The sequence below is a fragment of the Epinephelus fuscoguttatus genome, linkage group LG4 (genome assembly GCF_011397635.1).
Source record: "Epinephelus fuscoguttatus linkage group LG4, E.fuscoguttatus.final_Chr_v1".
In the NCBI taxonomy this organism is placed as follows: Eukaryota; Metazoa; Chordata; class Actinopteri; order Perciformes; family Serranidae; genus Epinephelus; species Epinephelus fuscoguttatus.
In genome coordinates, this window is record NC_064755.1 from 11,998,589 (window position 1) to 12,024,894 (window position 26,306).

Genomic DNA, 26,306 nt, shown 5'->3' on the forward strand with positions numbered 1-26,306 from the left:
AGCATAGATTTTACCCAGGATGCCTCTAAGACAAAAGGGATTTTTAAATGTATGTATGTCTCTACTGCCGAAGTACACTGCTGTGATTCTTGCACTTTGATGACAACGAGTGTATGTAGCTGTGATTGATCACAGAATGCTTTACATAATCTGAAAAACAGTAAGAAACATCAGTTAGATCAGTGCTTAAAAATGTCAGCGTCTTTCTCTGCCTCTGTACTGGAAACATTGTCTACAGTGCTGTTGTATTCTGTCTCTTTCTACTTTTTCATTGAGGAGGACCTCATTGTCTCTCTGTCTGTCTTACTGTACGTGTGTGTGGCCTAACCCCCATCCTCCATCTGTGCGTGTCGGCATGAAGTGTGTGTGTGTGTGTGTGTGTGTGTGTGTGTGTGTGTGTGTGTGTGTGACGGTGTACACCCAGTTAAGCCCAGTTGAACAAGATGTGGCATGTTGGCACATCTGAACACTAAAACTAAGCTTAAAGAATGCTGCCCTAAGGCTTAGGTGTGTGTGTGTGTGTGTGTGTGTGTGTGTGTGTGTGTGTGTGTTTGTGTGTGTGAGCTTCAGTCTAGAATGTCACTTAAGGATACACATGTTTTCAGGTTCAGGGTGATGCCTCAGTTTAATTATCACCAAACCCTCTAAATCAACAATCATTGCGATGAAACTTCAGGGGCTGTCTCAATGTTTTCTCCCAGTTTGATAGATCAACCTGTTGTTATGAACTCTGTAGTACATACTTTTATGAAATGAAATTAATTGAACATATATTTTCCCCTTTTTTTATTATATTATTGTTTATTAACTATTTATTAGATAAGTAAAGTGTAATATTCTCTCTCAGGGTTGTTACATTTTGGTCTCCACCAACTAGAAAAATGTCTGAATCTTTATCTGCGAAATGGAAGTTGTTAACTTTGTCTATGCTATATTGTTTATTAGAGCTTGTTTACTAAACACAGCTTCTTGTTGCTACTGGAAATGAGGTCTAATCATTATAAGTAGCTATGGAACAATAAATGTGTTGTAAAACCAAAACAGTGAGCTAAAAGAGGCAGAGTTGGGTAATAATTCTCTGAGCGAAGCATTTTACACTGTTTCAGTGTCAGTATTAAGATATTGATTCATGGAACACAATTGTATCTTAGTCATAATCATCTTGTGTCTTTTTCATGCAATGCAGATTTGTCATAAATTGTTCAGTAAAATTGCTGCCAAATAGGATAAAAAATGTCTCTTCTAGAACTTTCCCCAGCAGACATTTTGGTCATGGTAAGTATAAAAGAAGGAAAAGACATGATGTCAATCAGCGTTAATATTTTGCATAGGAGCCAGTTTGGTGCCAGTTCTTTTACAGTTAATGGGGCAGGAACTTTGCTCTTTCACCTTTGACCATAGGTCCTTCCACCAAATTAAAAAACACACATTACATGATGTTAACTGATGTTTTTTATCTAAATGTGCACTTTTGTTTTCTTTGTTATTGGTCTCCAAACAGATCATGGCTCTGCATATAACTCAGCAAAGTAGAAAAACCCAACAGCACTCACTAATAAGTATAATACTTTTAATATAGTGGATTGCACAGCAGCAGCCAAACGGGAGCGTTTCAGCTCATAGCCGTCCACAGCGTTACATGGTTTGTGGGCATGTGTGTCCCTTTCAACAGAAACCAGCTGGTTCAGATTAACATTACAAAAGATATAAATATGGATCATTCATGAATGTAAACCTCAGTAATGCATCGAGTAGTATAAATATTATAGAAAAATAGAAAATTTTAAAGCACAAAATACAATATCAAAGAATAGACCAGAATGTATAAAAAACTTTGTGAAAATCGACAGTAACTTTTTGTCATGACCAAAAGTGTCAAAAATGTCCAACAACATGAGAAAAACAACAATAAAACCTATATAGGTAAATACTATTGCAGTCAACAGATGTGTGACCAATAGATGGTCCATATACAGTACTGTCTGTGAAAAGTAATGGGTTTATTTGTTTATTTGTTTATGGATCCCCATTAGCTGACGCCTGGACGAAGAGCTAGTCTTTCTGGGGTCCATAGTCATAAAACTCATAACATAATACAAAAAGTATACAAACAAGAATACATAATTGAAAAATAATAAAATGGAGTAGCTACAAGTGTAGCTGTCCGAAGAGCCCACGCAGAACCCCCCAGACAATAATAATGGACCACATTCATATCACCATCTATAGTTACAAAAAACATGATAGTACCAATTCTTCATTCAGTCCCCTCGGATGCTTAATAATGAATCCATTTGAGAGGTATACACAACTTGGCAATTAGCGCCACCTCCTGGCAACAAAAGTAAACATTATCGAAACTTTATAGCTGATGTTATGGCTATGTTAAAGCACTTCTGAGTGTTCCCTCCCTAAACACTCTTAGATGTTATTGGCAGTGTAGTTGATTTGTCCATATTGTTGTGTTTAAATTATTGTTGCTTCATTAGATTGCTCAAGTAAGCAGCAGTGCTACTGTAACGTTACACCGTCATTAATGCTAATGTAACTTCCCAGTGATTTGAGCTTTTAATTTTTAAAATTTTGACAATATAACGTGAAATCACAGTGGTTAAGGTCCTAAGGGGTATGGCTGTTGGTAGTCCTAGTTTTCTTCAAAATTACTGAATATTGTTTTTATAGCTTATCACTGTCCATCTCTCGACTTTGTTGGGGAAAATGAACTGAAAATATAAAAGCTATCTGAGGTAATATATGTCAACCAACATATCAAATGTTAGCTAGTTAACAGTATCACAAATTACCGATGATTCTGCCAGGTAATAACAAGTTAAAATCCCATCCCATCCCAATGCCATTTTTCTCACGTAATGACTGACAGAGCCATGATCTGTTTGAAGACCAATAACAAGGAAAACAAACGCGCACTTTCAGATTAAAAAACCACCAGTTAACATCACATAATGTGTGTATTTTAATCTGGTGGAAGGATTTGTCAGTCAAAGTTGTAACAATAGTGTGATTTGCTGTGCCCACCCTATTAACTTCAATAGAACTGGCACCAAACTGGCTCCAATGCAAAACCTGAATGCTGTCACTGACGCTGTGTACTTTCCTGCTTTTATAGTCTACCTGATTATGGCTTGCCATAACAGAAAGACACAGGCATAGACCATTAAAATTCAATGACATAACCATTCCAAATGGGTCCCTTTGTTGGAATTTTTTGCAGTGTATGTGAGAACATCAGCTGACAGGAAGTAAACATAGACCCAAGCTGTTGCCGAGCAATGCAAATCTAGTAAAACGGTCTATAATTGATAACATGGAAAACCACAGCATTCCATTTAAGTAAGCACACCCCAGGGTCCTGCTGTTATGCGTGTTAGCACACTGTCATGGCTTACCGAGACTCCTGATAGAAGTGAGCCATTGTTACCTTTGGTTTTTTTTACTGCTATGACAAGATGTCTGCTCTAAAAAAAGGGTCTTTAAGATTGACAAAGATGTGAATGTCCCATAAAAACAGTGGCCATTTGAGTAATTGCATTTTGTAGAACGTTAGTGTCAGGTAGTTGGCCCGGAGGTTGTCGCTTAGGCAAAAGGGTAAAAATCTCATCATAGCATATACTAAACACACATGATAACAAAGATGACAACAGTGTCTTGTTGTCTATTGTAAGTCGTAATCACAGGCACGCTGAATTATTGGTTGTCATAAGACCATTTGATCACCAAGGATATCTTCCATTATCATTCAGGTGACATCAGTCACTCAGTGACCAGCTGGTGTCTCAGCGTGTACAGTATGTGGTTTTAGTCAGGGTGAGCCTCTCCACGCCAGTCAGTTACTGTCTTGGCCCCCGGCCTCTGTCTGAAACACAATGCTCAAATATCTCACTACCTCATGGTCACACCACATAGCTGTCACCAACATAAACACACACACACACACACACACACACACACACACACACACACACACACACAGTTGTATTCAGCATGTACAAGCACATAAAGCACAAATGCAGAGAGGCATATACACTCTGTCAAGCACACACAATTCAGTTTATATGCCTTGGCCTGCTATTTTCCCTGTGTGTGTTTACAGTTTTTGCTACCTCAGGCGCGGCAGAATGAGCCACACCTCATGTGTTGGTTTTACTATGTGTTTTTCTCTGGCACACACACACACACACACATAAAGTGCAGTTGTAAAGTAATAAAGACACAGAGCCAACATGATGCATATTTATCAGTACACAGTATTATCTCTTTCAGAGATAATTGAAACTCTTCTTTTGATCCTGTCATGCACACACACTCCTGGACTTCAGAAAGAGTGTGTGTGAGTGAGTGTGTGTCTGGCAGCCCAGATTAGTGTGAATGGCAGGCGGCATTTAGAGCCTTCCACAGCTGCTGCCCGACAGGCACACAGCAAGGTGGTGAGGGATGTGTGTGTGTGTGTGTGTGTGTGTGTGTGTGCGCTTGTGTGGGACTCCTCGCTCTTTCCTACCTTATCCCCTTCTTTATTTGTCTCCTCCTTCACTCATGTCGTCTCCTCCCTCGCTGCTTGTTGCTGCACGCCTTATGTGGTTTCAGATGGGGAGTCTAATATGTCTGAACCTATACCTGGAGGTCTTCTGCGCACACACACACACACACACACACACACACACACACACACACCCTTCTGTTTAGCTTTCCCACCACTTCAACTCACTTTCACCCTCTATCTAATGACATGGATCTAATGGCAGTGGAGCAGCCCTAACCTGCCTCTGCACCTGAGGCATGCATCCAGACAGAGAAGTAGACAAACAATCCAAGATGGTTGAACACATGTGAATGCATACAGTCTTAACTCATGTGCGACTGATATATTTCTATATATTTATTTAAACAAGTCCTATGTACAAAAAAGGGGACAATATGCATTTTGACAAGAGGAGACAGAATTAAAACTAAAAAAGATTGCAGTATAAAGTCGTTGTACAGCAACTTCTGATACAAATATTATGTGTTCTGAACGACTTGGAGTGAGGGCGGAGGAGACAGTTTGGCCTGTGAGGAGGATTTGGTGCCAGAATTGAGGGCTGGTTGATTACTCAGAGGTCTCGAGATGTAACTGCCTTGATATTCTTGGCCAGGCCCCAGAGTTATAAATTTGATACAAATATCTACAGGCAGCCGGAGGACAGAGCACAGGTTGGATCAGACAGATAGCAGAATTTGGGGAGGTTGGATCCCAGGTGGGGAGCACCATCCTGAATGAGTTGCAGCAGCAGCTGTGGGTAGGGCTTTGGCAGTACAAACTCTCTGTCCAGATGGAAAGTTGGAGTGCATATACATGGCTCAAGTATTGCCAAGATTTTAGCTTCATCTGATGGACAAAATGTTCAGTCAGGTAGCTGCTGGGCCTTGACCGTACAGAGTCAGAGATCATCAAGTCATTAAGCGTTAAAAGTATTAAGTGGTTCACAGTACTGAGGGTACCTGACAAATCATCTCGGATGAATGGAAAAACAAGGAGCTTTCACACTTAAATCACACAGATTAGTTCATTTGGCTCACTGGTAGGTACAGATGAAGCTAGAGGTACAACAGGAGTAGAACTGGATTAGCACATCACGAGAACACTGTAATTTACCTTCGCTCAATACTCATTTATACTGAATAGAGCTTGAATGCATCAAAATCTAACTCCATTAGCTGTTAGTTACAGCCACCACCTGCTTAGAGCTAACATTAACTAGCTCTCCTTCTAACAATGTCAATATGGATTAGTTGTTCACAGCGTAGCTTTATTAGGAAATCAATAGGTTCCATCTCCTGACACGTCGATAGTGAGTTTACTGCGTCCTTTCATCCTGAGGAAGATCTCTACTCATCCCAGACATGCTTTCTATTGAGCCTGGTACAACGGGATGCTGGCCATGTAGCAGCCAGCGTTGTGTATCTTTGATCAGTTAAAATGCATGTTGTTGGGGAGGAAGAGTGATTCTTCTTACATAATTCAGGAATTTAATCTCAGCATCTGGAAAAGACATGGAGTCAACAATCCCACCAACCTTATGCGCATACTGTACACTACAGTCATTTTGTGCTATGCTTAAACATTCACAGTCCATGTTGTTACACCTGATGACATGTTTAAACTTCTTCACTTGTAGCCTGATGCTTTTGTCCTTGCATGATTTCTTACTTCTGAGAGGAGGCCAAGTTTAATTTCCTCCTGGCATTTTATACTAATAAGCTGTAGATTACTGATGTTTTAAAGTGACTGTCCAAAACATGTCAAGTGTTGTTGATCATGTGTGAAACAATCTGTGCTTCTTGCAGTGGTGATTGAGAGGGTGGTGCTGAGAGGAGTGACACCTAAGTCTGAAGACACCAGTGAATATGTGTTCGAGGTGGGTCCAGTGTAAACAGACACCTGCTCACTTTTCCACATGTTCCATATTCAATTCTTCATGTTTTTACTCTTTTCTTCCACCTGGTTTTCTACTTCTTCCACGCCATCTCCTCATCCTTCTTCTTCACTTCCTCCTGCAGGCCAGCTGGTCCGATGGTTTTGTGTCGTCCGTCATCAGAACTCAGCCAGAGGTGACAGAGCTGCTGACCCAGGTCAGGATCACCACTGAAACACACTTTCCCTGATTGATAATAATAATAATAATAATAATGATAATAATAATCTCATGCTCAGGTTTAGACAACAGTACTCTACTCTACAGACTGACCTTTAACAAATGTAAAGGGCCTATAAAATTCTAAATGAATGAATCACTCTCTCCTCCTCTGACATTTGTATTAATCTGTTTGAAAGGTCATCTTTCATAGTGAGGAATAGCTCGGTATCATCTGCATAGAAATGTATTGGTTTAGTAACCTATGCATTTGTGTCTTAATAGTTGAAACTTTTTGTTCTCTAAGCTGTCACAAGCATTTCCTGATGACGGTGTGGAGAAACTCCTCCCTCAGTCCATAGAGCTGGACCCCAGGTTAGTCCCATAACACTTCCTGTTTATATTTGTCTTCTAGGACAGGAATTTGATTGAGCTCTTTCAGGAATCAATGTTTATTTCAGAGAGTCTGGTAACATACCAGGAATCAAATATACAGTAGCTTGGGAGAAATGTTACAGATTGTTTTTTCTCCGGACACATTTTTTTTAACTGTTTATAATAGACATTTGCAAAGCAGATATTTTGAATAATTAAAACCCTGCACTCTTTTGCCTTGTCCACATGCTCATGGGTATTTTTTGTAAACATAGCTTTTTTTAATGCATTTTGGCCTTCATATGCCATCTGTGTTATGGGGCACTAAAAATGAACCTTTTGTAAAACTTCATCAGGCATAAAGATTTTCAAAAACTCTGTTTTTCATGTTAACATGTAGACAGGGAAAACTGAGTTTTTGGCTTCTTTTTCAAGGTGCGGCTAGAGGGTTACCGTTATATCGTTGGTTTGGCATGCCCTTGGCAGCACTTCAATTTTGTTTTTGTGTTTTCATTTGAATGGGGATTTTTTTATATATATATAATAGTGTATAATAGTATAATAGTCTTTTTTGACAATGAAGGAGGAAAAACCCCATTTACAAAAATACCCCTGTCTGTGTGGACTAGGCCTTGACATTTGCATCCTTGTGTACAGGCATAAGATAAAAACAGCAGGGATTGCTCTGTAAAAATATTGCTCCATAGTGCCCCTAGTGATCAAAAACTCCTCAGGGTATCCTAAATCCTCCCATGCACTTGTTGTAAAGGCATCATATTTGCAAATTTCAAACATCCATAAAGCATTCATAAAATTCCACAGTTTCATTGGCTAGTAGCAATTGCCTGTGAACATCGCTTTGCTTGCTTGCTAAGTCAATTTAGAGACAGACTGTCACAATAACTTACCTTTGCTGAATTATTTTTTACATAGACTGCTTTGAAATTGAATTAATCCGCATTTACAACACAAACAGTGGGAAGTGTTGATGTATCTCATTCTCTTACCTGAGTGTTGATATGTTAATATGCATTAATATGCACAAAGCTTATTCTTAAATGCCCCTCTATGATGCAGCTAAATGTGATGACGCTTCTTTTCTTGTAGTTTCAAAATCCAGTTGGCTTTCTTTGGCCTCCTCCTTGTGTCTGTCTGACTCCTTGTCTGTCCCCCTGTCTCTCCCTCTGCTGTCCTGCCATGCCTGCACCCAGGTGTCTGACAGCGCTGCCCTGCCATGTCCTTCAGCACCACAGCGTCCAGTTGTTCTTCACCTCCACCAGGCCTCTCTCACCAAACTGTCCTGCCTCCCTCCCCTCCCCCCTCCCTCCATTACCCTCACCTATTCCCACGGCTCCTGTAGCCCCGACCTGCCCGTTCACCTCCAGCTCTAGTAAGTCTTTTGCTTTATTGTCAATAATTTATTTTTTCTCAATTTTTTTATTTCATTTTATGTAATTTTTGTGTCTTTTTTTAACGTAGAGAAATAGGATAGGTTTAAACTGCAGATGTCATGGTTTTGTGGCTGTGAGTGTGTGAGTCTATAAAACCAGTAAGTCTCTAAAGAGGGCAGCAGGGATATAAAACCGAGATCCCTATTCTTAGATGCAGGGAAAGATGGTGCCAAGAAGGACAGGGCAAGACTGGCAAGATAAAAGTCCTCATGTCTGGGTTTTAGTGTTGGAGAAGAGAGAGAGGAGAGTGAAGAAAGAGGTAATGGAAAGGACAGGGCTGTGTGGGTGTAGGTCTTGGTTGGTGGTGGTGAAGAGGTGAGAGAGGTGAGGCTGCAGGCAGTTTGTGTTTTGGAGGTGTTGGAGGGAGCGGACAGGGTCTATTTTAGTCTGGTGTGGGAATTCAGCGTGGCATGTTTGTGTTGGGAAGCCTAGAGTGTGGTGACCTCATGTTGGTGTATGTGTGTATGCGTGTGTGTTTGATTCTATGAGTGTGACTTCATCTCGGAGAGTATTTATAGCCGTTAGTGCAGTGTATCTCAGTGTGTGCTTGTACTTTTGCATGTGTTCCTACTGTTGTGTGTGTGTGTGTGTGTGTGTGTGTGTGTGTGTGTGTGTGTGTGTGTGTGTGAGGGCGTGGGTGTGTGAGTGTGAATCAGACTCACAGGAGACCCCGGGGAAGCAAGGTTAATATGAATGTGTCTGAGCTGTTATTTGCCTCCACAAACACACAGAGCTCTGGCCTCCACCACAATATATCACAGTCCATTCTTCATAAGCTGGATATGAGGCAATGTTATCACATTTATTGCACTGAACACATGGGTAATGGGTTTATATCACTACACACACAGCAGACACTGCTTTCAGAACAGAACAGAGTAACAAAGTTTGCAAGCTCTTAATCATATAATGATAATAATATACTGATAAAACATCCGTTTTTCCCTCATTTTATGGCATAAATGCCCCAACATATTTTTGATGGTTGAAATGAGGACTCACTCATTTTTCACGTAGAACCATCTTACATTTAAGATCATGACATGTTGCAGTTAGAAAACTTTTCGGACAGTCCTCCAAGGATGCATTCATAAATTCAATTTGACACTCTATACTAAGGGTAGTGTGTTGTTATTCTAAGAAACAGAGTGTTCTATTTCTACATGAACTAACAAACGGTTTAGTTATTCACATAGTCACTCCACTTGGCACTCTGCTGCTCCGTCTTCCCAGATAGATCATCCAGAGTACGCTCTGCTGCTCCCAGAGTATGGTGTTCTGAATGACCGAACCATACAAAACAACAGCCCTCCGAATTCACAAACTGTCTAATTTGTGCCAGAGTGTGCTCCCGCACTCGGAGTAAGCGTTTCCATAAGCACCTGAAGTGTCTTTGCATTTTAACTTAAAGTTAACACAAGTTATTATCTTAATTATCTCAAAAAAATTGCAGTTCCAGGAGTCAGTAGTTAAGTTTCTAGTAGTACCTTTGTTGTAAGTTGAAACAAATATTTTGACATCCCGAATCATGGACATCAGCATATTAGATTCTTAAAGTGAAAATTTGTCACCTTTTGTGTGGATATCCAATCAGTGCTGATGGTAATGTAGTCAATAATTGAACCAATAAATTCCTCAGTGCATGCTATATTGACTGATAAAGCTAGGTTTGCAGCTGCAAAATCGGTTGCTCTTCCTGCATCCAGCGCTGTCATTTGACGTGACAGTGACATTGTTTGAAGCGAGGAAGAAATACAGTTTGTTTCAATTTGGATTTGTAGTCTCCGCCTCCTAGTAGCCAAGGGGCAGTCTTTAAATGTCGCTAAACAATAGAACTTGTTCTCTTTGCTTGTATTATGAACTAGCTACATACCCAACAGCGAAAATGGCATCCCAAAATATGTTTGCAGAGGAATTTATGGATGAGGATGCATTTCACATTGGTTTGGCTGACTGGCATAGTAAGTCGTATTTATTTGAGCCAGAGTATACTGCTGAAGAGATGCAGCAGAGAGCAGCCAAGGCTGCAGCTGCACAAGAGGATATGGCTAACGGGGAACCTCCAAAACCTGAGCTGAGGAGAGCAAACACCGACTGGTGGTGCCTTTGCTCAAATTGCCCTCTGATGCCAACAGAAGCTGAATCATTGTGCTGCACTGAATTTTGGTGTGGGCAGTAACTCAGTATTGAGAAATGCATGCTAACGATTTTAAAAACTGTAAACCTACAGTACAACTGTGGTGGAAACACAACGTAAACAGAAAATTGATGCAGTCAGTACAGTCACAATAATCATGTTGAGTTATGGGATATACTGAGGAATAGTCTGACTCAAGACTCAAGATGTCATCAATCTGCATACTTTCAAATACTGCAATAATTTTTTTTATAATCCTTAGAAAAAAATTTGGGGGTTGATGATGATAGTGAAGATGATGGTGGTCTTTTTGCTTTGACTCTGTCCCTCAGATCTTGGTTGTATGGTTCAGTACAGAGGAGCCAACAGGTAAGAATTTTCTCTTTCTTTGTTTTTCTATTATTCATCTTTATTTGTGCCCCCCCTGACTGTCCTTCCCCCCACAGGGCGGTGTACAGAGTGGCCAGCGTCCAGCCCGTCGTCAGCACCCACAGCTCTGTCATGACTCGCCCCTCTCCACACCTCTCCTCCCTTCCTCCTCCTCTTCCTCCCTCCATTCCTCCTCCCCAGCACTCCCCCCAGATGTCGCCCCTCCCTCCCCCCGTGCCAGCCCTCCCTGCCCAGTGCTCCTTGGCTGGCGGAGGTGACCCCTCCTCTCAGCCGCATCCCCAGCACAGTCAGTCGCACTCATACTCTCAGCAGCACTCCCAGCACCACCTTCATCCACAAACCAGCAGTCAGTCCAGCACACAACCTCAGTCCCTGCACCTGTCCCATTCCCAACCAACATCCCACTCACATTCCCAGTCCCTTTCATACCCCCAGTCCCATTCCCTGTCTCGTTCCCAGTCCCATACACAGACACAGTCCCAGTCCCAGCTCAACACTCCAGAGCAGAATGGCATCCTGGACTGGCTGCGCAGGCTTCGGCTCCATAAGTATTACCCTGTCTTCAAACAGCTCACCATGGAGGAGGTGATTCAGCTTTAGATTCTGTCCTTTAATTACTCAAGATATCTTACAGGAAACAAGTACACTCAATCACTTACTGAAATCAGCAGTTCAAGCTGTAGTCATAGTTGTTCATGTAATGTAGTAGCTTTTTACACTCAAAAAAAAAACAGGATGTCTGATTTTCTTAAACATGTTTTTTTGTCCTGTGTGACCTGCAGTTTTTAGCGCTGACAGAGGAAGACCTGAACAAGTACGACCTGACCCAAGGAGCGAAGAAGAAACTTAAGACTCAACTGGAACTTCAAAAGACTCAACTCGAGCTACAAAAGTCAGTACAATATGCTGCACACATCACTAATCATGCTGATATATCAAAACATAAAACTGTTTCTTTGACTTATAGTTGAGCGGCATTAAAGGAATACTTTATGCCAAAAATGTTCATATGTATATAAATTACTCACTCTTGTGTTTTGTTAAATCTGTGAAGAAACTGATTCTTTTGCATCCCTCAACAGTGAATGAAGAATCCCAAAACAGAGAAAAATTTGAATGAATTGAAGTAAATGGGGGCCATGTTTAACAACAGCAAAGCTATATTAAAACACCCGTCTACAAACTCTCACACAACAAGTCTCAGTCGTACGCTCAGTACTTCCCAAATACATACATTTTTGTTTCGCTACTATTTAAAACACATGCGCAGACAAGTAGCGCACCTGGTCAAGAACATGCTTGTGAAATCTGCATGTGAATATCATTGAAATCCCACCTCCTAGCTCATTTATTGGCTAGAAAGTTGTTGTTGTTGTTAAAGTTTTGCTGGCCTCCCTTTAACTCCAATTCATCAAGAATTTTCTCAGTTTTTGAATTCTTTGTTCACTTTGGAAGCATGCAAGAAAAACGAATTCAGCATAACGATGGTGAGTGATACATGCACAAATAATCATTTGGGGGGTGAAGTATCCACAGTGAATCATTGTATTGAAAAACAATGCGCACTATGCAGAGACTGATTTCATAGTACTTTTTTAATAACTGTATTGTCAAATAATGTAGCTAATTTAAAGGAATATTTTGACATCTTGGGAAATATTTGCTTTCTTGCTCAGAGTTAGATAAGAGGATAGATACCGCTGTCATGCCTGTGCACTTAGTATAAGGCTTCAGCCAGGAGGCAATTAGCTTAGTTTAGCATAAATATTGGGATCTGGTTTAATCCATATACAAATAGATATGTAACTTTAAATGAGAATATGTAAGATATGTGTTTTTGTCAAGTCTTCATGTGAGCAGTGACGATCACCTCTTACAGCCCAAGACAAATGTCCCACATGTGGGACAATAAAGTTAATCTTATCTTATCTTATCCTAATTTGTTGTGTCAGGGTGAGTAACATGCTGTGATGTCTTGTCTTGGCTACATTTCTAAAAGTGTACATACTTAAAAAAGGAGATTAAATGTGTTCATTTCTGAGCTTTTGAGATGCTGGTAGGTGTAATTTTGAACTTTGGACAGAGCTAGACTTGCTGTTTTCTCCTGCTTCCAGTTGCTAAGCTAATCGCCTTTTGGCTCCAGCTTTAATCATAACCACAAACTTTATATAAACATGGACAGCATGATAAGTGTTGCCAACTTCTTTCGTATGAAGGTAGCCAGCACTAGCTTCAAAAGTCGCTAGAAGTTGCCAGATGATGTTACGTGCTTATTTGCATATTGGTGACATCATCACACATTCATATGTATTGGGATAATGAAAGTATTTTACAAGGAGTGAGGGCATCAACATAACCATAGAAACTCACTACAGCTGAACATCCCACATGGGGACGCATGGTGTCTCCTCTCCTCCTGCCTGCCCCACACTTACTGACTGCCAGAGAGAGACTTGGTGTTGTAGGTAAAGGAGCCGCGGACTGGGTTTACTTTTAGCAGCATGCATGGGAATGAATTACAACATCTATGTAAAGATATATATCTCTGTTTTTCCCTAATTGTCTGAATAAGGTGCCAAATTTGTCACTTGTTGCTTTGAAGACATTGGCAGCACTGAGCACGACAGCTCCCCAAAAGTAAAGTCAAAACATCTCGATTCCCGCCCTCTCCTCCCTAGTGGCTGGCTGCAGTGGTCATAAAGTCTGCCCCCTTCGTATTAGGGGATTGGACAAAGTTTAGTTTTAATTAGTTACATGATGCTATAAAATGGAGCTTTGGCGTCATGACTGAGTGCTGTGTGTGTCAGTCGGTGTGCTTGTGATCAATAGCGCTGCTCGCGATTGAGTCGAACACGTATATGGGTGGGAATTCAATACCATGGCTTCACTTCCCGGTCGCTACTATGCAGACTGGCTCCAATAGTGCATGATGGCAGCAGCTGTATCTAAGATATTTTGGCTTCATTTCTATACAGTCGTCCATCTTTATATTCAGTCATTGTAGCTTAACACAGACAAAAGAGTAATATCTTGTAATCTAACTCTCAGCAATCATGCAAATTAGCATGTTTTCGATAACGTTGAATATTCACTTCACGCCATCAAAATGCTGAGGACAACGGGAACAAGCAGCATTCCAGTTAAAGTGGTGGTGAGGCTGCTACATCAGAGCTGTGGAGTTGGCCATGGTATGATTGAAATGTAAACAACAGCTGATCATCGTAGATAAATCCCAACATTCTAAAAGCCACTGTTAGTAGAACAAAATCAAATCAACAGGGAAACAATGTGTTTTTTGTAAACCTGTTTATGTGTAATGAGTGTGACCTAAATATTTACGAGGTGAGGACAGATTCATACGCATATTACAAGAGTCCTTATGTTTTCAATTTAAAGTTGCACAGTCTTAGTTTTGGCAGTTTGTATCCCTTGTATCTAAACTCCATGGAATTGAAGTGTCATCCTGTTAGACCCTGCTCTCTGAGTAACATCTACTGTATGTGTTTGTTGGAGCCAAGAGTGGCTTAGCACGCATCCTCTCACGTTGTCATGTGCTCTGAATCTGCCAGAACATCTGGAGAAAATCAGGAGAGCAGATTTTGCACTGAGGGCACACAAAATCACTTAGAAATTACTCTGAAAAAATCTGTCCACTTATCTTAACTAGCATATACATTACAGCTTGAATTTGTTTGTCCTCGTGCATAATTGGTACATTCTCAAATAGTGGAAGTGATGAATGCAGTGTAGATGCAGCACTGACATGTTGGCAAGTGATGCTGCTGCTGTCCTCAGGCCCTGCGATGTGACTTCAACATGAGGCTTGTTGGCATTAAACCCAGTGCAGATCTGTGTGGCAGCGCGTGGAGAAGTTAGCAGATGCTTTGTCCTATTAAAGATTAACAGACAGAGTGATTGGCCGCTGATTTCAACAGTAAATATGCATCAGTAACGGTCCATACAGCATCAATGGTTAACCAGCTATAAGTGGGCCACAGAGATAAGATATACCTGTGAGCAGATAAGCAACAGAGACACATGCAAGAACACAAAAACATGGACTTGAATATGAATGCGTCCTCATGCCCTGACCCTCTTACTTCCTCAAACACTTCCACACACACACACACACACACACACACACACACACACACACACACACACACACACGTGAACCTACTCCTGTTATCTCTCAATTGTGTTTCCATCCCCAGTGTCAACAGGTTTCCATTAGACAGGTGGCAACACGTGTGTATGTGTGTGTGTGTGTGTGTGTGTGTGTCCATGCTTAAACAAGACACGGGAAATGGAAAGTTCCTGCAGTGGTTTTCCAGGCAACAGGTTTGCAGATGTAGAGCAGCAGTTGGGACACAGAAGAGCACGTTGGGTGGATAATGTCTCCCCCTTGTGGTGAGAGGTGGACACAGGCTGCTGTTCAACTCCTGGGCCCAAACTGAGAAAGTTTAGTCATACAAAACAGTTTTTCAGATAAGCTTGGGCCATAAATTAAAATTTGAAATTTTATATTTAATGGTATCTAAATTATTTTGTGTCTGTCTGTCTGTCTAAAAGAAACGCTCCATCACATGAACTTTATGTATCATTGCCCTTTTATATTTATGCTAAAAATATGCTTCTAAAAATAAACATCAAAACAGGATGCACCACAACATGCGTCACACCTGTCTGCCTGTGTGTGTGTCCCCAGCAGGGAGATGAAGATGGAGAAACGGCCCTGCAGCGGCATCGCCAGGGTGACACCTTCCAGTCACATGGGACCCTCAACACATCCCACCTCCACTGCAGGTAACACAGCTGGTTTGTCTCAGCCTGTCTCTGCACAGTCACCTACAATGTTTAGATGTGAGACCAGGTCAAATGTTTGTTGCCAGAGGGCCAAAATGAGTTGATTCATTTGTATGAATTTGTATGATTGTGAAACAGCCTCAGTGCTCAGTTTCCTGGATTAAAAAAGGTTTAAAGAGCCTAAAGTTGCAGTGTGTTGAAATGTATTTTAGGAGAGCTGCGAGTGGAGGTGGACGCTGTGCCACATCATCACCCCATCTCGACAGACAGCAGCTCGTCCTCAGGCTACTCCAGCTCTTCCTGCTCCCCTCGGACACCACTCTGCTGTGACTCCACCTTCGACAGGACCAGGGACATTCACAGGCGTAAGTTTTCTTACAAGACTGTTGAATTATCCCAGAGTAATAATCCTGAGAAAAGGACCAAAGCCAGATCAAAGTCTTGAATGTAGCAGCTTTGAAGTGGTGTTAGTGGTAACTCAGTGATTATTTGACTTAATGCTCAATTCTTTATCAATTTATTCCCATTTAGGTACAAAATAACAATAAATTCTATTATTTTAAGATAATAAATGTACATTAATATGGGCTGGTTGACCATAAGGCTGCAGCACTTGTTGGATTTACACAATATTTCCACTGTATTATTATGGAAACAAAGAAAGGCGGTAAAATTTCAACATAAAATTTTGTAGCCTAATCTTGTCTGCTAAAAATCTGTTCAAATTCCACATTCCCTAGCAATTTTCAGATCTACAAGTTCAGGTCAAATAGAAAAATCAAACTGCTGAAAATTAATTCATCTAATGCAATCAGCAAAATTCAAGATGGAAGATACAAACTTGAATCTCCAGACTGCCGAGGATAATCAGCCGGTCAGACCTGTGCACTGTCAGATATATCATCCATGAAAACTTTTTTTGAATTCCTGAAACTTGAATTTGCCTTCTGAAGATCTTTTTGTTTGTTTGTTTTTCGAATTAGAATTCAGATATTCAGTTTTCCTGGTGTAATACTATAAATTCAGTGGTATTTTTAGTAGTGATAAAATGTTACTAATGGGGATTAAGTTACTTATAAAACTAAAATTATTATAATTTCGGAAAAAAACAGCACACCTCTAAACATTTACAAAAACCCTTTCTATCCCTGGTAGTCAGTGGTTGAACTGTAAATTTTTAACAAGGGTAATGCAATGTAGTTTTGATTTTTTTGTGTGCACACATCATCAAATGTGACAGCACAGATGTGCAAAATTAATCAAGATAACAAAAAATATCATGACCTATACCTGCTGCCCTTAAAAATAATGCAGTAGTATTGCTATTGCAATACAGACAAAAAACATTTTAGAGTGTAAATAAGAGTAGTTCTGAAATAGCTGTGAAAATTAATCTTAGAGTCATTCTTATCCTATAGACAATTCCTTAGCCAGTTATAATTTCTCCTTACCTGTGAAGCCTTGGGCTAATAATTGGTGCTGCTGTCAGGTCCCTGTCCTGATACCTGCCTGGTTTCTCCCTGTCCCTCTTCTATCTATTGCAATAATATAGATAATAAATGTGCAAAGCAAAATTTTGAAATAGAATTAAGAATAGTAGTGGTGACATAGCTGTGGAAATTAACCTCAAAGTCACTTTTATGCTATAGATATTTTCTCTCAGCCAGTTATAATCTCTCCTCACCTGTGAAGACCTTGCATGATCATCCTTGCTGACCTCTGGTCCACTGTCTCCTCCCTGACCCTGCTCTTTATATTGTTCCAATAAAGATTAAAAAAATATGTGCAAAGCCATAGTGAGCACAAGTTCTATGCAGAAATTAAGGTGGAGTGGGTTTACTCCTAGCATGAAACTAGCTAGCAAGTGAATTAACATAGGTAACAATAACATTAGTGTTCTTGTTAACTATCTTAACTTGATATATTGGCATCTATTAATTAGTCATCATTTAGCTAACATTACTATCTACATGCAACAGCATTACTCAACTTACAGGGTTAATTTGGAAGACACTGTGCAAGGTTTTTTGCTTCTTGCTGGCTGGTTTGCTGAACATAGTTAACACACAGCAGCACTGCCCAGCAGCACACGTTTTGTCTGTGCGATTGATTCAGATCACAACACAACAGCATATGTATGCAGCCTTCATGGTGCATTTAAAGTCGCCTCCCCAACCCCCCCAAAATACGTCCCTGCCTGCACAGATTCTAGATTAACAAGGGGGATGGTTTTTGGTCAATTTTCTAACAAAGGGGATGGTATCCCCCCTCATCCTCAATTCGACCACTGCTGGTAGTACATAATTCTCAGTAAAGACAAGGGGTTAAAAAAATCAATATTGTACAATCCAGTTATCATCTTAATCTCCCTCCCTATACACATCCATCTTGTTATTGGTGTAATACTAGTGACAAACAATCTTGAAGTCATTGTCTGCCATAAAATGTAAAACAAAAAAACAAAAAACAAAAATGGTGCCCATTTCTAATTTCCCAGCCCATTATGTTAATCAGACTCTCTGAGGCCAAAGACAAGACATCTCCTAAAACTAGACTAAGATCTTTGGACGATATTTCAAAGCCACAACATGTTAGGCCTGTAACATACAAAAATGAATTTGTTTGTGTTGCGTTTTATTTAATGAAATCCAAGAACTTCTGACACTCCAATATCAGTATACCATTTCCCAGGAGTCTCGGGATTAAAAGTGGTGTAGTTAAACAGATGTAATGGCAGCCCTGAGCAGTCATTTATTATACTGTCTCTTGATTAATTTTATGTATTTTTTTATGGGCGATCTCGGGATGAGCATTGCAAATTAGCTGAGGCTATAAATATTGTAGAGTGTGGCATCTTTTTATGGTGCAATACTTGTCGCTATACAAATAGAGATTTTACTGCATCTAAAAGTTGTGTTGATATGTCTGGTGTAACGGCTGTGAGCAAAAAGTCATATTACTGGAAATACTGAATCCCCTGTGAGTGTAATCTCTGCAATACTGTGTACCTTTAAATGAATATTTTTGATTTACTCATTGTTTGTATTGATGTCTAACATGCCTGTACTGTCTGACTGTCATTTAGTCCCAACAGATTTGCACATACACACATAGACATTAGCTTTTAACACACCACTGTGTATCTGTGTTCCAGGTGTGTCAGGTCCAGATGCAGCAGGAGGAGGTCCAGAGAAGGACCGGTCCTGTCTCTTCATCCTGAACTCCAGCTGCCCCACAGGCTCCAGTCGCCCCACAGCCCAAGTCCTACCTGTCCAAACCGACCCAGCTCCTCCTCATCCTCCCTCCTGCTCCTCCCACCTCCCCCTCGGCCTGCCGCAGTCTCCTTACCACCCACAGGCCAGTTACCCCCAAACCCTGCTCTCCCCGGTCTCAAACCCAGCACGTATCCTGACTTCCCCTCGTAAGCCCCGGCCCCCTCCGCTGTGCACAGAGGACAGGACTAAGCCGCTGGGCTCGGGCCTGCCTGTAGCTGGTGCAGGCTTCAGTGCTGGACTCAGTGTGGGGATGGGGGTGAGGCTGGAGAGCCTGTTTCCTGGGCTCAACATGGACGGCTCCTCCACACTCCAGGACTCGCTGGTTTGCCGTGGCCTGGCGGGAGGAGCTGTGGGTCTGATGGTAGAGACCAGCTCTGCTCTGACCTCCACCTCCAACAGCCTCCACCACGTCTCCCACCCCCCTCTGCACTTCCACCTCTCCTCCTCTTCATCCCCCTCTCCATCTGGATTCTACTCCTACCCACCTACCTCTTTCTCCTCTTCCTGTCCCTCCACAAAGTCTGCCTCACAGTCTGGCAGCTCCAGCAGTGCCAGTGGCTTTGTTTCCATGGCAACCACAAGCAGTCTTCCTGTGGCTGCTGTGCCAGGCAACACTTACTACCCAGCCCAGCCTACCTCTAGCCCCTCCCCTTCCCCATCCTCTGCCTCTTCATTGGATCAAAGTTCAGGTCACACCCCCTCCATGTGTGTCTGCAGCTCGTGCGGTTGTCGGGGGAACTGCGGTGCCTACGGGGCGTTGCCTGGATACGCAGCGACTGGCTACCTGCAGCCGTTCTCGGCTGGCCCCTCACTCTTCACCCTGGGCCCTCTGCTCCACCTCAGCCCCCTGATAGCCTCGTCGAGTGCCGGTGGCCCCGGAGCTTCACCCTTCTCCTACCCTATGATGGTGCCACCACCCTTGTACCGCCACAGCCCTGTGTCACATGACCAGCAGCAGGGCTTTGCCTTCTACCATCCCCATGGCATTTTGGGAAATGGAAGCCAGAAACGGGCTCCAGGGAACGTGTCATGTTATAACTGTGGTGCCACCGGACACAGAGCAGAGGAGTGCAAACAGCCAGCCATGGATTCAGCACAGCAAGGTGAGCGAATGACTTAAAGCAGTTATTATTTTCATGCTTTGTCAGCGGGTAGTTCAATAATGATCAGCTAAACTTCCCATTATAAAATATAATTATTACTTTGTAATTTTGAATTAGCGGACTCAATTTTTTTTTCCAATGCTTGCTTTTTATTATCTTGGTATTAATTATAAAGTAAATAGTGAGAAGGTCTACAGTTGACTTAGTAACACACTGCAGACTCATTGGATAGATAGTTTTATATTGTAATATTTTCAATTATTTAATGGTAATATTCTAAGTTCTATTAATGCAAAACAAAAAAAATTTAGGGGCTGGCCTGCAAAAGCTTTTTTTTTTTTTTTCCTGAGGCCAGTGTATTTTTTGATTATTTGCAATGGGAATGCCATATATTAATGCTAGGCTACAAATGCCAGCAGCATGATGAGGCACTGAGCATCCATTTTGCGTTGAGGGCTACATGTTTTGTGTTTTTTTTTTTTTCCTGAGTGCTAAGAGTTGAAAAATGTTTAACTTTGGATAATACTCTGCGCTCGTCAGAGTCACTTTTTACCGAGCCGTCCAGTCACAGTGGAGGAGGGACAAATACCACAAAGACCAACTGTACATCTTACATGTACAAGTACTGAACAACACCAACAATGGAGGAGAAATCTCTTAATATACTGTATTTATATTAACATGAACCTCCGCACAGATTTTATGGATATTCTGTATCATAGCAACCAGATGCAACCAAAGTGTCTAAGCTGAGAAAACACTGAGCCTACAAAGAGCTCTCAAGCACTATCAGTTTGGTGTTTCGGGGGGAAAAAGTTTTGGTGGACACGTGGCTTTACAGTAAATATAAATACCAAAACAAAATGCTCATCTTGTTTCTCTCACCCCTTTTCCAACAACACAGATTTAGATTCCATTGTGGTTTGTGCACTTTATTTTAACTGTTTGGAGCATTTCCACCAAAAAAATTTATTTGGAACCCAAAAGCAGGTTCACAGCTGGAACCAAAAAAACATTTTCCTTAATCTGAAGTGTGAAGTGTGACATCAGTGGGCATGTCATATTCTTAAGTACGAGAAGAGAGGATGGAGTCCTGCATGTATTAGTCTTCTACATATTTTTTATCATTAATAGTTTGTCTGTGCTTGTTTACTGGAAAAAACAAATATCTGTAACTAATAACAACTCACAGATAGTCAGTGTGATGTGCCATCTTGCTACTACTGTTTACTTCCATTAGGCGCTGTGCAATACTCTCCGTTGATGACACATGACAATTGTTTCGCTGAAAACTAGTGAATACACAGGCTTGTTTGACAGATAGCACCACGGTTCCAAAAACCCTGAAAGGAACCAGTTCAAGAACCAGAGCTACTTTGGTGGAAAACTGGCATACGTGGTACAACCTATAATCTATCCATCAACACATGAGAAGGGTCTGTTTACCTTTGGCTCAAGCTTGTACTGTTTGGGCATTGCCAAGCTTCAGCACATCAACTGTGTTTCTCTGTTGTGTTTCACAGGGACATTTCGCCTGAAGTACACTCCTCACTCTGACAGTAAGGACTCAGGGGACTAACCAGGAAGAACACTGGTGGATTTGACCCGTCATACTCCTGACACATCTGTACCTCATATTCCTGCTGAAGCCAGCGGGCAGCAGACACAGACGGCCTCCCTCTGGGTACAATGAGGCAACGCAGTTCGAAGACTGCTGATCTAAAAGCACAGACCCGCTGTATCTTCTGTAACTCTCTTACAGCGTCTTATAAAGGAATGAGAGGAGGACGGAAAAGAAACGGGTTGGTGTGAGGAGGAGAAGAGAGAAGCAGTTGTCACAGTCCGTGTCGTCAGGTTTGCTTTCATCCTTCCTCAATTCTCCGCAAACAAAAGTCACAAGGAGAGCTGGAGTTTCAGTAAGCACTGCCTTCCTCCTTTTTAGAGATGAAGCTGGAACTCTGTCTGTCATGTTACCTGTGTTTCCTGCCCAAAGAGCCTCAAAATCTGTGACTCAGCATTTATAGTCTTCTAGATGGTTCACAAACCTAACACACAGCACTCGGGTACCCTACTAACTTTCTGGGCTCTCAGTCAAGTGCTTTTACGTGTCTGGAATCATCCCCTTATTGTGATATACCTTGGATAAATGCAAAGCACCAGTGTTATCTTCAGAAAAATTTCTACTATTCAAAACTTTGATACTTTAAAAAGCAGTTCTTCTGTACAGTATGTCTCATGATCATGTTTGGCTCACTGCTACATATTATACACAGCATATACTACATAGTCATGTTAATATTACACTGTTTTTGCAGCTAGAAATCAACAAACATTTTTGTTTTATACTGACAGGAAATTACACAATACATGTGCTGGGCAAAGGCAGTCAAGATCTGACTTCAGAACTGCCAATTAAAGTTAAAGGTTTTTTTTGTTTTGTTTTTGTTTTTTTTTCCCAGCTGTGAGCAGTCCCTATACGTCCTCTTCGCAATGCATTGTGGGAAGAAAGTTGTTTTTAGTATGCATATCAACTGCTATAAGTATACGTCATCTTATCACGTGTCCAGTGCGAACACACTACATGCATCATTTTCTTGCTCATCATCCTTGTAAGGAGCAAAAGGGGACAAAAAGAGTCCAAGGATAAATGAGTCACTTTAAAGGGGACCTATTATGCTCATTTTCAGCTTCATACCTGTATTTAAGGTTTCTATTTGAATATGTTTACTTGTTTTAGTGGTCAAAAAAATTGATTTTCCTCACGCTGTCTGTGCTGCAACACCTGTATTCACCCTTTGTTTGAGAGAAGGCTAGGTTTTAGCATTTGTCTCTTAAAACCATTCTACCAAAAAAAAGCCCAGTCTGCTCTGATTGGTCAGTGTTTCTGGGTCTTCCACATTTTGGCATCTCTGCACCATCATTGCAGCTGTAGATTGACTGTAACAGAGAATAGCAGCTCTTATTACTATTAAAAGCACTGATTAAAGCCCTCAGGCACAACCAGACATGTTCCAGCTGGAATATGATTCAAGTTTTAAATTTATAAAATCAGCACCCAAGATTACATTTAACTTATCCCTGACGTTAGCATGTAGCTACATGTAGCAGTGTAGGTATGTAATGTAAACACTTGCAGTAGCGTACCTGAAGCAGATGACCATATACGGAAGGGCTCATTTATACTCCCTTTGTGTACGAAAATAGATACGTCAGTTTCAAACATAAACTTCACAGCCCACATACTTCCATGAGTCCTTTATGATGGTATGTATATGTATTTGTAGCCAATAGATGGCACTAGAGGGCAGAGTCAGAAGTTTCAAGGCATAATAAAGTACCTTTTAACAGAGGCAGCGTTGTAAACAGCGGTGGACTGGAGGCATTAAATGACACCGCAACCGTTCGTTCTATATGTCATAACCTTAAGCATAAATGAGCCCTGTGACATACAGGAGGAGCCCCTGACATGGAAAAACTCTAGGAAACAGAGTAGTAAATAAACAATTAGACACCTGTCTGGTTGTCAGACTGTTCTTTTTTAAATAGAAGTTCTTTGGATATATAAAACCGAGTTCTTGGCTACCTCAAATTAAGTGTCCATCCCTCATTTACCCTGTAAGTTATTCATATTTCTTTAGTTCGTAAGCATCCACAAATCAAAGGAATCAAAATGGTTTTTCATAAAAATGAATCCAAGTTGTGTTGTTGTGTTGGTATGCCGAGTGCTGTAACACTCCCTCTCTGATGCGCTGTCTGCCGGAGCTACATCAAATAATTGAATCATGACTGATAAATTATCTGAAGCCTAATTTTTAAACACGTAATATTCACATTGGTTTAGATAAACAGTGCGACTGTATTTCCCATCTTTGCTGAGCAACAGTTTTGTGTGAAAGAAATGAAAGGCCTGTCTCAAGTATAGACCCAAAGTAAATAGTAGCCCAGGCTATTAATTGTTTTACGATATATGAGACACAAAATCCGTAAAAGCATAATAAGTCCCCTTTAAATGTCTCCTGGTGTGTTTTTATACCACTTGTAGCACTATGGAGTCATGTTTTGATGAGCGGGTCCATGGTAAACATGGATGTAAACAGTGCAGGATTTAAACCAGCTTTGTAAATGTTTTACATGGATGGAAATGCACTCAGCGTGTTTGTTAAAGCTCAGTGATACACACAGTGCATTATGATGAGAAACACTTCATGTAAACAACTCTTGCTTGTTTACAAGAAAACTCCACAGTGCACCTTTTAAAGGAACTGAGCAGCCCTGATATAAGGGCTGGACCCGCCTGAAGGAATCAGCTGAAGAAGGTGTATCCAATGCAACCTGCTGCTCCACCCCTGATCAAATGGTCTAACCCCCACTGAGACCAAAACTGATGATGCGTTCAGGCGCTTCCATGTCAAGTTATTAGAGATAATGACCATGGTGTGGCATTAAAAGGCTGATGAAGCGTAGAGCCACGTGAGAAAAAAACAGGCTCCATGGTACCGAGGATTACAGTACAAGTTTCAGTCCACCATATGATGGCTGTGGGTCAGGAAGTACGTACTGGTTGAAGAAATATGGAAATGCATTATCTAGCCCCTGTGTTGGTACACAGCATAACTGTCATTGTTGAAGTGTGTGAGGACAGGTCACACTTGGAAACTGGAATTCAGCAGCTGAGGGATCACTGCACCGGCCACCTTATGTCCATGAGACCTGTTCAGCAGTGCCTCCTGGGGCTGAACCCATCACCTTTAGGTGATCTGCAGCCTCTCTACCTCTGAGCCAACCTGAGAGCAATTGCCTCCAGTGCCAAACACTGCCCCTCTCTACCAGGACAATCACAGTGCACACTTAATATTTTCAAACACTTCAAAAACTTTTTCTTTGTCAGTACAGACTGTCTTTGTGTCTTCAGTTCACATCAGTGTTGGACATTTCAAATGTGCCAGTTGTTTTCATTTCAGTTTGATGTTTTATTTTTTTGATGTAAGTGAATGAATGTTGAGCAGCCTGGATGTTTATCCTGAACTTGTTGTCGCTCCAGGTGAGGTGGAGCTGACTCTCTTTGTGCAGTCTTTATGCAAAGACAATTCAGGACTGTTGAAACGGGAAAGAGGCTCAGTAGGTTAAAAAGTGTTTATACAGTGCATTGAAGTCTGTGGCTGTGAGTGAGTTGCTGGGCAGGACCCAGAGTTTTACAGACACGAGGACAGCTGGTCCTTCAGATGAAACTCTATCTGTGTCCCTGGAGGGCACGGCAACGGGACGTGGGATGTTTATTTAAAATAGTGAATACTGAACATTCAGTATGTAGAACAACTTCTGTCTGTTGTTTAAAATAAGTCAACAATGTGCCTTTGTATTGTTATGTAAATGTCTAGAAATAAGCCAGTCGTCGATTGTTCAGCTCTGTGCTCATTTTAAGTTCTCCAACAATGCAACTGTTTTTATGAACATGGCCACATTAGAACACTTCATACATTTTTTTCAATGGTTGCACACTACAAGATAAATGGCCTTCTTACATCATACCAAAGAGTGCCTTCTTTTGAGTTTTTTTTTCTTTTGTTATATGGTTACACTTTTGTAGGTTTTGTGTAACTGTTTAGTCGCAGTTTTGTTAAAGGGAGTCTGAAGCTGTAAGAATCTCAACAGTACCTGGTTAACGGATGCTCCAGCATGCATGTTCAAATCTGCTTTTGAAAGTATTTGTGTGCACATTTTTTACATTACTTTTTGTGTTTAAATACTTGTTTTACCTGAACTTCAAGGGACAAACATGTTTGAGTAATAAAATATTTTCAGATTCTGTCTTTCATTAGTTTTAAATGTGTGAACTTTTCACATATATCCATCAACATATAATAAGCAAATCTTTGTATAATGCAAATAATTATTTTTTAGCATAATAGGCTTGGATAGCAACAACCCCCCTCTACTTCACTGGGTATGTTTGGTACAGATCTACACTTGTCATTAGATGTTGCAGCATGAATATATGCAATAATAGTTCTGTTTATATAGTCTGATCTAAGTCTGTAAACTTCACTAGTGGACTGGAATATTTGTGTTAAAATTAGCCAGAGGAGCAACACTGAGATTACAGGTCTCATTTTGTTGTGGATAAAAACTACCATTCTGAT

At 41.1% G+C, this 26,306-nt stretch overlaps 1 protein-coding gene across 3 annotated transcripts in view; it reads left to right on the plus strand.

Annotated features, from left to right (window-relative positions):
* Positions 1–25,981, plus strand: part of zcchc14 (zinc finger, CCHC domain containing 14) — a 42,098-nt gene extending 16,117 nt beyond the window's left edge. For 2 of the 3 annotated variants that reach the window (XM_049574998.1, XM_049574997.1), the window contains 11 exons: positions 6,343–6,413; positions 6,556–6,627; positions 6,937–7,004; positions 8,216–8,394; positions 10,925–10,961; positions 11,039–11,567; positions 11,765–11,874; positions 15,691–15,788; positions 16,001–16,153; positions 18,943–20,166; positions 21,690–25,981. In XM_049574998.1, the coding sequence (XP_049430955.1) occupies positions 6,343–6,413; positions 6,556–6,627; positions 6,937–7,004; positions 8,216–8,394; positions 10,925–10,961; positions 11,039–11,567; positions 11,765–11,874; positions 15,691–15,788; positions 16,001–16,153; positions 18,943–20,166; positions 21,690–21,745 (2,597 nt within the window). In that variant the 3' untranslated portion in view covers positions 21,746–25,981. The remainder of the gene's footprint in view (positions 1–6,342; positions 6,414–6,555; positions 6,628–6,936; positions 7,005–8,215; positions 8,395–10,924; positions 10,962–11,038; positions 11,568–11,764; positions 11,875–15,690; positions 15,789–16,000; positions 16,154–18,942; positions 20,167–21,689) is intronic. The other variant, XM_049574999.1, reaches the window with a different exon arrangement.
* Positions 25,982–26,306: the final 325 nt, after the last annotated feature.